At 35.7% G+C, this 12,055-nt stretch overlaps 1 protein-coding gene across 3 annotated transcripts in view; it reads left to right on the forward strand.

The window, feature by feature from the left end:
* The window catches only part of Agl (amylo-alpha-1, 6-glucosidase, 4-alpha-glucanotransferase), a 69,054-nt gene that overhangs the window by 38,132 nt on the left and 18,867 nt on the right, over window positions 1-12,055 (forward strand). For all 3 annotated transcript variants that reach the window (XM_003479171.5, XM_013142992.3, XM_013142991.3), the window contains exons 22-25: window positions 2,348-2,484; window positions 2,703-2,836; window positions 4,154-4,329; window positions 8,524-8,626. In XM_003479171.5, coding sequence (XP_003479219.1) covers window positions 2,348-2,484; window positions 2,703-2,836; window positions 4,154-4,329; window positions 8,524-8,626 — 550 coding nt within the window. The remainder of the gene's footprint in view (window positions 1-2,347; window positions 2,485-2,702; window positions 2,837-4,153; window positions 4,330-8,523; window positions 8,627-12,055) is intronic.

Raw genomic sequence — 12,055 nt, forward strand, 5'->3', positions numbered from 1 at the left:
TTTCAATCCTTCTGGGAAGATACACAGAAGGGGAATACCTGGGTTGAATGGGACCTCTAATCCTAATTTTTTGAGGAATCTCCACACTGATTTCCACAGTGTTTGTACTAATCTACTCTCTAACCAACAGTTGTAAAGGGTTTCTTTTTCCCTACAGATCCAGGAGCATTTTTTATTGGTTGATATATTTTTTTAAAAAAAATTAAATAATTTTTTAATGAATAAGGAAGAGGATGAGATAAAAGGGGGCATAACAACATAACAATATAGGTTAAAGCATAACACTTTCAGCAACCTAGTGCTTCACCACCAAATAACCCGACTTAATAGTAGTTACCATAGTGTCTTTTTCTTTGAAATATTTTAATATAACTTCATATGCTATAGCATCAAACATATCAAGACTGTGTAACACCATTCAAGTGGATGAAAACATTGTAGAGTATTTAGAATCAGCTAACAGAAAAAATGATCAATGGTTTCAATATTATCCCTTTGCCTATAACAATTTTTGTTTATACTACCACATACGATAAAATCCAGCAAGTTACAACATGGTAAAATCATTGGAGACAGAAGAACCATAGTTTGGTGTGGCTTTAAGACAAGATGTTATTGAATCTGCACTAACTGTTATTATGTCTTATTTTCTTCAAAGTGGCTGTTCATTGCCTCACCGGCCATGATATCAAACAGCCCAGAATAAAGCCATTCCAATTAATGCGTGAAAATTTTATAAGGTTTCAAGGCCATATAATGGGGAATCCTGGTTATGTAGTTTTATATATTTGATTCATTTCCTACACTAGGGAAACTATTCAGAACTATCCTTCTATTAATTTCAAGTTTAGAGCTGGGAATATAACTCAGTGAAGGCCTGGTAAGTGCAAGGTCCTACATTAAATTCTGAGTGCCAAAAAATAATAATAACTTCAAGTTTAGATTGTTCTTGTTTTTCTAGGAACTTAAAATGCATCATTAAGTTACTTGGGATTGCTCACTTCTTTTATTGTATATACTCACAACTATAAACTCCCTTCTTGGTGTTACATTCATTGTGTCCCATACATTTTGGCATGTTGTGCTTCCTTTGCCATTTGATTCTAGAAGCTTCTTTACTTCATCCCTGATTTCTTCTGTGATGTATTGATTATATAGTAATGTACTCTTTGATCTTCGTGTGTTGGCATGTAATTTCTGTGGTTTATTTTCCTATTGATTTTTAGCTTTATTCTGTTATGATTTAATAATATGCAGAAGATTATTTAAATTCTTTTGTATTTATTTAGATATTCTTTATGATCTAAAATGTGGTCTATTTTGGAATGAGTTCCATGTGCTACTGAGAAAATTGTGTATTCTGTTGTCATTTAATGACATTCTCTGTAGCTATCTGTTAAGTCCATTTGATCAATGCTGTTATTGCTTTAATTTTTTTTTTTTTTTTTGTCTTTTTCCTTTTTATCGGTACCGGGGATCAAACTCACGACTGCTTGCTTGCAAGGCAGGCGCTTATGCCACTGAGCTAAATCTCCAGCTCCTGCTTTGTTAATTTTTTAACTGATATTTCTTTTTTCTTTTTTTTTTTTTTTGGTCTTTTTCTTTTTTATTGGTACCAGGGATCAAACTCACGACTGCCTGCTTGCAAGGCAGGCACTTATGCCGCTGAGCTAAATCCCCAGCCCCTAACTGATATTTCTTTATTAATTTTTTGTGTGATTGAACTAATTATAACAATAGAGTGTTAAGGTCTAATACAGTACAACACAGTAGGTTGTATTAGTGTCCACCTGTCCATTTATGTCCAGTAGTTTTTGTGAAAAGTTGGATATCATTACACAGATTGTTGCTCTCATATTTGTATGACTTGCTTAAATAGTAATGAATTTTTAACATGAAAAGATACAGGCTGAAAAATATTTTTTCTTCTTAATATCTTAAGGCAGAAAAGCTGCACCAGCTGCCTTGGAATGTATTATAACATTAAAATGCAAATAAATAAAAATAAAACTAGTGCCAGAAGTTCTGGCTCTTTGGCAGAGTCCTCTTAAGGATGTCTTTGTGGGGCTGGGGATTTAGCTCAGCGGCATAAGCACCTACCTGGCAAGCAGGTGGTCATGAGTTCGATCCCCGGTACCGATAAAAAAGAAAAAGGATGTCTTCGTGTCCTGGCTCAAACCAGTACTCCCACACTTATCTCCAACCCTGATACCTGTCACTGTGGACTCGGAGGCCCTTGTGCCTCGGTGTTCACCCCAAATCGTTAGACTGTCACAGCCTTGATCTTGGGAAGTAATGGGATCACTGACTGCCAATAAGGTAGCATGCTTTATCTTTGCATTTTCAGGATTAATGTCTGTATTGGCAGAAATTAGACCAAAGAATGATTTGGGGCATCCTTTTTGTGATAATTTGAGATCCGGAGATTGGATGATTGACTATGTCAGTGGCCGGCTTATTTCACGATCAGGAAATATTGCTGAAGTAAGTAGAGCTATATTCTAATCCAAGTAACTAAGACCACTGTAAGAACTATATTTGTGTAATAGTTATGTGTTTTTTGAACCATTTTCTTCCTTATATCACCTTTCAGTTCAAATAAATAAAAATTTTGTTAAAAGTTACATGTTTAGATTCACCTCTTAAAATATCCCTAGACTGTAGACACACCAAATTAAGTTTTAAAATTATTTTTGTAACAGGTCGGCAAATGGTTACAGGCTATGTTCTTCTACCTGAAGCAGATTCCACGATATCTTATCCCATGTTATTTTGATGCAATATTAATTGGTGTATATACCACTCTTCTGGATATAGCATGGAAGCAGATGTCAAGGTATATCCAAAAAAGCTTAAGTAAATAGGCATGTTTATATAGAAAATTAGTACTGAGTTACTTTATACATACTCTTAAAAGACCAGAGCATGAAGAATTGTCACAGATTGTAGATTTAAAAAGTTTTTAAATCATAGGTTTATTAGTATCCTCTATTCTGGAGCATACTAAAACAAATTTACATATTAAAAATCTGTTCCGGGGCTGGGGATTTAGCTCAGCAGCTTAAGTGCCTGCCTTACAAGCAGGCAGTTGTGAGTTGTTCAATCCCCGGTACCGATTAAAAAAAAAAATCTGTTCCAAAGCTGGGTATATCGTGCATATTTGTAATCCTGGTACTTGGGGGCTGAGGCAACAGGATCTCCAGTTCAAGGCCAGCGAGTTTGAGACCAGCTTGTGCTCCTTAGCACATTTGAGACTAGCCTGACGTATATGACAAGATCCTGTCTCTAAAAGTGAGGGAAAAAATCAATTCCATAAAACCAGTAAAACATGGTGGCACATGCCTGTAATCTCAGCACTTGGGAAGCTGAGGCAAGAGGATCACTGTGAGATTGAGGCCACTCTGCGCTACATAGGAGACATTGTCACCAAAAAAAAAAAAGTTGTTTTATATCACTTGTTCCTGTTTATTCACTAATTTGTTAAAGTTAACTGAGAAGGCCTACGATAGAGCTCGGTAGCACAGTGCCTACCTGGCAAGCAAAAGGTCTTGAGTTTGATTCCTGGTACCAAAGAAAAGAAAACTTAATTGATAAGAATTTTATAATATATACATATAGAGTTTTGTTCTTTTCTTAGCTTTTTTTCTTTATTGTTTGTTTGAGACAAGTTCTCACTCTGTAGTCAGCCTCTCCTTGAATTCACTGGGTAGCCCAGGCTGGTCTTCAACTCACAGCAGCCCTCCTGTCTCAGCTGCCTGGAAGTATTTTTATTTTCATTTAAAAGAGAATTTATTTTGCTATTTTTATTAATCAGAATTGCCTTTTGTGATGAAATTTCCTAAAATGAAACCACAAATTGAAGTGTACCTGTGGGAGCCACTAAATTGATTTGGGTATCATTTCAGAAAAAATGAAATTTCAGCCCTATCATTTGTTTTATAACAGGCTTTGAGCTTAAAGCTAGCTGAAATAATGAGGACATGAAAGCAGTTTCGAAATCTTGTCAAATTCAACTTTTGGTTTAAACTATATTGCTAAATTTTCACATATTTGTATAGAGAAATTTGAAGGGAAAAACCCAAAAATAATAAAAAGTGCTAAAAAGTTTTGTATTTCTAGAATAATAATTTTAATTCCGTCACTTTTGTTACAGCTTTGTTCAGAATGGTTCAACATTTGTAAAACACCTTTCATTGGGGTCAGTTCAGATGTGTGGAGTAGGAAAATTCCCTTGTCTGCCCCTTCTGTCTCCTTCACTTTGGGATGTGCCACACAGGGTAAATGAGATCACAAAAGAAAAGGAGCAGTGTTGTGCTTCTCTGGCTGCAGGTAAGGGATCTGGAAAAAGGTTATGATGTGTAAGGCAGTAACATTTAAAGGGAATAGCCATGAGGAAATTATTTTTTAATTCATAATGTTATTTAACATTTTATATTATTGCTTAGCAAAATTTCGTAGATACTTATAAAAATAACACTTCGTATTTAATTATAGCTGTACACCAGGCATTCCTGTGTCTTTTCTATTTTGTTTTTCTTTTTTTCTTTTATTTTTAACTTTATTTTAGAATAAAACCAAGCAAATTAAAACAGAATAAAGCCGATTAAAACAAGACAGTATAAGTGACACAGGATTTCAAAACACGATAATAGGAAATCAACAGTGGTTACCATTAATGCTGCTTGTTGTCTTCCAAATAGCTGCCCAGACCTTCAGACATACTGAAATGGAAAAAAAAAAAAAAAAAAAAAAAAAACAGAAACAGAATAGAACCAATAAAAACAAAACAATAAACGCAATACAGGACTTCAAAACAAGACAATAGTAAATCCAAAATGGCTACCATAATATATCTTGTTGTCCTCGAAATAGCTGCCCATATTATCAGACACAACAAAATCAAACAAAGTAAAAAAGAATAAAACCTAATAAAACAAAACAATGAGAATGATACAGGATTTCAAAACAAGATAATAGAGAATTAACAATAGCCGCCACTTCAGAAGGAGATCCCCCATAGATGCTACATTGGGTATTGTTATCCTCTAAGTAGATGATCAGACTACTGGCTTTAGGCCTGCAGAAGTCAGTGAATCACTAAACACTACAAGCATTAAGTTGTATTTTACCTCAATAGCTATCACCATAGCCTGTGTTTCTCCAGATCAGCCATTCACTTTTTGGGTAGCAGGGTAGATGTTGGCTCTTCTTGTCTCCCTACACACGCACCAGAAGGAGCTGGTGTATGGCTGTCCCCTAGTCAGCCTGTACATGGTGCTGACTCACCAGAGGTCTTAGCTTCTTGTTGTCTTCTTGTTCTCCCCTGCAGTCTGCAAATGGCACCAGCTCACAGGAGAGGGCTGGCATCTGGTTCTTCCCCAGTCAGCCCACACATGGTACCTTCTTTTCTATTTTGATTGGCTAATTCTTTAGGTATGTTTTGATTGGCTAATTCTGTAGGTATGTTTTTCCAACTGTTGACATTTCATATTTTGTGAAACCAAATATAGTTTACTACCTTTTCGTTATATTGCCTTTTCTTATTTTTTTTTTCTACCAGGAATTTAACTCAGGACCTTGCACTTGCTGGGCAGGCACTTTGCCACCAAGCTAAATCCCTTGCCCTCTTTATATTTCTTACCCTGTTCCCCCCCAAAAAAAAAAACAGTTGCAATTACTACATTATCATTTAAACGTATTGTGCAAGTTGCAGTACATAAAACAAATGTTGAATAAGTTTTTATTATTTAGATACTAATTGCTGTCAGATGCTTTCAGCCAAATTTATTGGCATCCTTTCCTACCAGTAGATTTAAAATGTTTATCAAATAAGCAAAATAGGATAAAGAACAGACTTATTTTTTTTATAAATTTCCAGTACGTTTCTAGAAAGTACTTAGTGTTTGTAGCCACTGAAATTTAGAGCTTTCTAAACTAATAAGTAAAAATTACAAGAATAAAGTAATATTATGTATATGGTACCTTCTGTTAAACTTAAATTTCTTTAAAGTTACATCAGATGTTTAGATCAGATGAAGGACTTCTTAGTACCCAACAATTAAGATAGAAATTACCTTTTCACTTAGAGTGGTCATAAAAATATAAAAACTTGGTTTTAGATTTGAGGATACAATTCATTGGTAGAATACTTACATAGTATGCATGAGATCCTAGGCTTAATCCCCAACTCCACAAAAAATTTAAAACTTAAATTTTAAAAAACTTAATAAAAACATGAAATCAAAACTTTTAATTTTATAATTGTGTTTCACATTTTCACTTGATTGGTTTCTTCCTAGTACCAGTTACTCCCATGTGAGTCTATCCAATGCTCCTAAAAGTGAACTGGTCCATTGTAGGAGAAAAACAGATGCGACAAATTTGGGGTTTAGAGTGTCCTTTTTAAAAGCCTAAAAATAAATGAATGAGTGAATGAATGAAAACCTATTACAGGGCCAGGGATATAGCTTAGCAGCACAATGCCTGCCTGCAAGTGCAAGGTCGATACCTGGTACCAAAAAAGCCTATTATATAAAACAGTTATCTTAATCTTTTAGGTTATATACTGCTGTTGTTAAACACCACCAAAATATATCCATTTATTTATAAATTGTATTAGCATGAATTATAATATTTGCTACATATATATATCAGGTACAACAAATAAATATAAATAGATACTTTGGTGTTTGCTTCTAGTATCCCATGTGTTTTGCCTAACTAACACTGGCAAAAATTAGGACTCTTCTGAGATTTACAGATAAGTTGGTATAAATATATCCGCTTACCAGTGCTAGAGGTTCTATAGCTTTTACTTTTCAACAAAGAGAGACTGTGTATATTTTAGGGCATATCCGTTCAAACCTACCCTCAAATTTATCTATACACATGTTGCATATAAGAAGATAAGAGGGCTAAAGTACTAGGAAGAAGTCTGTGCAGGGTATTATGTAATTGTTGGATACTGTCATTGTCCTCATCACTGAAGTTACCGACTACCAACTATATATAATACATAGTGTATTGGGGGAAATAACAGAAAACAATCTAGTGTTGCCTTTAGTTCTGCTCTTTCTTAATTGTGGAAACTAATATCTAATTTCCCTGTAAAGGCTCCAATTAACAGAAACGGAAACTGTGAAATATACTTAGCAATGCTAAAATTCTTATTTTAGTTATTCTTCCACTTCTGAATTTATATTTTAGCATTAGTCTCTTACCCATTCAACAAGTATTTATAGAGATATATAATATGCCAGTTATGATTTTCAGTGAATAAATGTACATTGTGAGCAAGGCAGATAAAGTTTTTATCATCATGGGTCTTATTTTCTACTGTGAAGATTCATTCAGCAAACAGGTAGGAGATAAGCAGAATACAGTACTTAATTAGCATGAGCAAAGCCCTGGGTTGACTCCCCAGCATGGGGAAAGAGGATCATCAAACTCAATCTAAAAGTAAAATTTTAGGGTGGGGATGTAGTTCAGCGGCACAGCGTCTGCCTGGTCATGAGTTTAATCCCCAGTACGAATAAATAAATAAATATAAAGTTTTAGAAGTTTTTTATCATTAATCATCCTTTTTTGCCTCGTACATAAATGTGGCAGTTACTTGGAATGTTTGCATTATTTATTTGTATAGTCCTTGTTTTGTATGTATAGACCTTATTTTCAGCTATAAAAGCTGTGTATGTATAATCCTTGTTTTCAGCTATAAAAGCTGTTCCTATGAAAATGTAACACTTTTTAAAGTTAATTTTAATTGATAAAAACTATATATTATGTACAGTTTAACACTAAGTCGTTTTAAATTAATGGAAAATTTAGTAATAAATTTTTAGTGTAATGTGTAAACATCATATTGTTTCATTAGTGTAAGAAGCTGGAAAACATGTATATATGTATATGTATATAAAAAATAGTTAAAATAATTATACGACTGATTTCTCTGAGTTCGCTGAAGGGAAAGATTGGTGCTGGTACCACTAGCATAATTGAATGCAGATGTCTAGTACTCTGGGTGAATGATTTGGGATGACAGTGCACAATGTATGTACCATTGTCGACCCCTAACTGATGTAATTTAAAATTTTATTGTAGTAGTTCTTCTTTTCCTCCTCCTCTTTCTCTTCCCCTTCCCCCCTCCCCCCAACTCAATTCAGTGACATATCCCTTTCTAGCACAGGTCCTCAAGGCTAAGGGTGTATAGCCCAGTGGCAGAGTGCTTGCCTAGCATGTAACACTCTGGGTTTGATTCTTAGCACCACAAAAAAGAAAGAGGTAAAACCTCAGCAACTCATACTTAATCTCCTTGTGCTTAATCTCTTTAAGAATCATATATAGAACCTCATTCCATAAAAGTTAATCTAAGCGTAAACAAGTGTTGCAGATAATCTAAAAGGGCTTGCCAATTCCTTGTAACCTGTCCTTTTACCCTAGGTTTAGAGTGACTGTTCTGTACTAACGTTATTCATAGGTTTACATATGTTATGATAACCATACTGTTTTGTTGTGTTTTGTTAGGCTTACCTCATTTTTCTGCTGGTCTTTTCCGCTGTTGGGGAAGGGATACTTTTATTGCACTTAGAGGTCTTTTGCTGGTTACTGGACGCTACTTAGAGGCCAGGTAAGAGATCTAAAAAGTTGCAGTGTTCTTTACATGTTCTTCAAACTTTCTTATCTATGTATTATCAGCAACATTTGAGAGCTGTTTTCCTTCGGTGTTTTTTGTTTTATTTTTCATATATTCATTTAATAAGATCATAGAAGATAATTTTAAAGGAGGAAAACATCTTTGAAGTTACTAAATTCTGGTCTTTCATATAAAGGTTAGGTTATCTTCATTCAGAGGTTGCAAATGTATTATTGAAATGTATTATTGAAACAAAATTTTGTAACTATTTTATGCCTTGTCTAATAAAGGCAGTGCTGGCTCTTTGAATCTTACAGAAGGATAATTCAAGTTTTCCTTTATTTGTTTTCAGGCCTTACAACAGTTCTATGTTTTCTAGACTAAAAACGATGTTTTCCTGTGCCTTAACAATATAACAAATTTCTGGGAGATAGCAAAGTTCTTTAGCAGTGCCTCTCAATCTGTTGTCCACAAAGCAAGACTGTCACCATAATCTGAGCATTTGTTAGAAATGCAAATCCTTGGTCTTTATGCAAACCCCCTGAATCTAAACTTTGAGGAGGGCTGAGCAGGGGTGGGAGGCAGAAACTTGCCTTCACAAGGTTTCTAGGTAATCAGCAGCAGCCTGAGTGTAAAGTTTGAAAGCACAGTTCTGCAGGTTAAAACTTTTAACAAAAAAGCATTTACTGTATCTGATAGTTATTTTGATGCCATCAGAGTAATAACTGACATTTTCCTCTTTAAATGCCTACAGTTTTTTTTTCTTGTCATTTTAAAATTAAAGTATCAGCTGTATGTGGTAGTGCATACCTCTAATCCAGCACTCAGGAAGCTGAGTCAGGAGGATTGCCATAAGTTTGAGGCCAACCTAGAATATATAGCAAGACCCTGTCTCAATAAATAAATAAATTGAAATGTCTGAATGGACATTTAAAAGGAATTACAGCCAGGTGTGGTGGCACTTGGGAGGCTGATGCAGAAGGATTGCTGTGAGTTTTTTGTTGTTGTTTCTTTTTCTTTTTCTTTTCTTTTTTTTTTTTTTTTTTTTTTTTTTTTTTTTTTTTTGATACCAGGAATAAACTCACAACTTCACATTTGCCAGGCAGGTACTTGTGCTACTGAGCTAAATCTTCAACTCCTGTGAGCTCAAAGCTAGCCTCGGCTACATAGTAAGTTCAAGGCCAGCCAGAACTACACAGCAAGATCCCCTCTCAAAGAATGAACAAACAAGAGGAATTTCATTCTTCCCTGCTATACTAATGTATGACCTTTTTTAAATTGTCTTAAGTTATAGTTGTGGGGGAGGGCTACCAAAATTTAGGAATACGTTTGATTCTTCCCCCAAGTGTTCCCAAAATGACTGATGAGGAAGCAGGAAACAGATTATCATCATTCCACACAGTATCATAGTTAAGAATTAGGCTTTTGGGTCATGGTGCAAGCTTCTCATTCCAAGTGACAAGTCACTTCCTCTCTTCAAGCTTTCTGTAAAATGGTTGTGGTATTTGCTTATTGAGCTGTGTGAGCATTAAATGAGCTCATGCAGTTAAATAAGTGTCTGCCCCAAGCTGAAGATTCTATAAATGCTAGATTATGATTGTTGTGTGGGCTTTCACTTCCCACTTGTATGTGTCACTGGCTGGTGCCCAAGAGGGTTCCAGAGTGGAGATGGGGAGCCTGCGCATTCCCTGTCCATGGGGTAGTTTGTAAGTTTGCTGACATCAGACCCAGGCAAGGAGTTTTCAAAACGTGTTGGCAAGAAGCATAAAGAAATTGATGAGGCACTCAGAGAACAGAGTGTAGGTCCTTCAGAGAGGGTTGATCTGGGGATATGTATGCAGTCCTGAGGGTTTCTTCAGGATGTTTGACCCAGGATGTGTATTCCTGTCAGGTTACCTCTCGGGCAGGCTGTGTTAGAAGGTGACTGCTTACTTGTGCATGAAGCCCAAATATGCTGCCCTCTTGCTGTGTGAATACACAGTTTGCAGGTGAAAAGCACAGGCACAGACTTACTGTCTTTTAAGACCCTTAGGAATTTTCTTAATGAGTTTCCTGAAATAAAAATAAAACAGGCTTGAGTAACTTTGAGTCCTAAATCTACAGTTATTAAAAGTATACTTTTTTTTTTTGATACCAGGGATCAAATTCATGACCTTGTGTTTGTCAGACAGGCGCTTATGCCACTGAGCTAAGTCCCCAGCCCCTAAAAGCATAATTTTTAAATTACAATTTTTTTGTATAACCAGATCATGGGCTAGCAAATTATGGCCTGTCACCTATATTGTAGAAACTGTAAGAAAAAGAATAGATTTTACCTTTTTAAAGAGTCTTTTTTTAGCTGAGCATGATGACACATGCTTATAATCCCAGCTCTCAGTAGGCTGAGACAGAGAATCACCATGAGTTTGAGGGCAACTTGTGCTTTATGAGTTGAAGACTAGCCTAAGCTACACAGCAAGACCCTTCTGAGAAAAATAAGAAATAGCACCATCTTTTAAAAAGAAGAAGAAAATAGCTAGACACAGTTGCATACACCTGTAATTCCAACATTTAGGAAGTTAAAGGGAATTGTGAGTTTGAAGCTGCCCTTAGGAGCTACATAGGAAATTTAAGGCCAGCTTGGACTACATAGTTTGACCTTCTCTCAACCAAACAAAATAATAGAGACAGAAAGAATATCTGTCAGAAACTATGAACTACAAAGCCTAAAATACTTACTGTCTGACCCTTTACAGAAAAACATCTTGAGAATTCTCAAAGGATAGTAAATTTTTAGGGTGGAGCTAACTGCTATAAACTCTTAGATTCTAATAGCTTCCACAAACAAAAAAACATTTTGAGACATTTTGTCACATGTAGTTCAGGTCTTACATTCTTAGGGAGCCCAGGCTGACCTTGAACTCACAGGGATCCTCCTGCCTCAGTCTCCTGAGTGCTGAGATTACAGCAGCAGCATCATGCCTGGCACAAACAAAATTTATTTCTTGTTTATAGTTCCTGACAGGAATTCAGCAGGCTGCTTTTCTTATAATGATTCAAGGATAACAGATATCTTCCACTTAGAGAATCTGTCATTGTGTAAGGCCTCTAAATCCTCTTCAGTTAGTTAGCAGAAAGAAAAAGAGAGCCTGGGGAAACATATCTGTTTTCTGTACAACTATAGTTACACATGGGTGCCATTCACATTCTCCTGCCGGCAGTCCCAGGCATCTAGCCGTAACCAAATGGAAGGTTGGTTGGGAAAATGTTGAAAAACATTTCAGAGGGCATACAGCTCTCTCTACCACAAACGATTCTGCTTCCTCCCTCTGTGGGGGTAGGTGTTCATCCATCAGAGGTCTTTTTATTCAACTTTCACGTGTGTGACCCTGTTCTGATAATGTTGTGACACTGTAACCTTGTATTAATTTGGAGTGTCATTGC

Source organism: Cavia porcellus, unplaced genomic scaffold (assembly GCF_034190915.1).
Source record: "Cavia porcellus strain 051 isolate PalLab524CR breed Dunkin Hartley unplaced genomic scaffold, mCavPor4.1 scaffold_1, whole genome shotgun sequence".
Classification (NCBI taxonomy): Eukaryota; Metazoa; Chordata; class Mammalia; order Rodentia; family Caviidae; genus Cavia; species Cavia porcellus.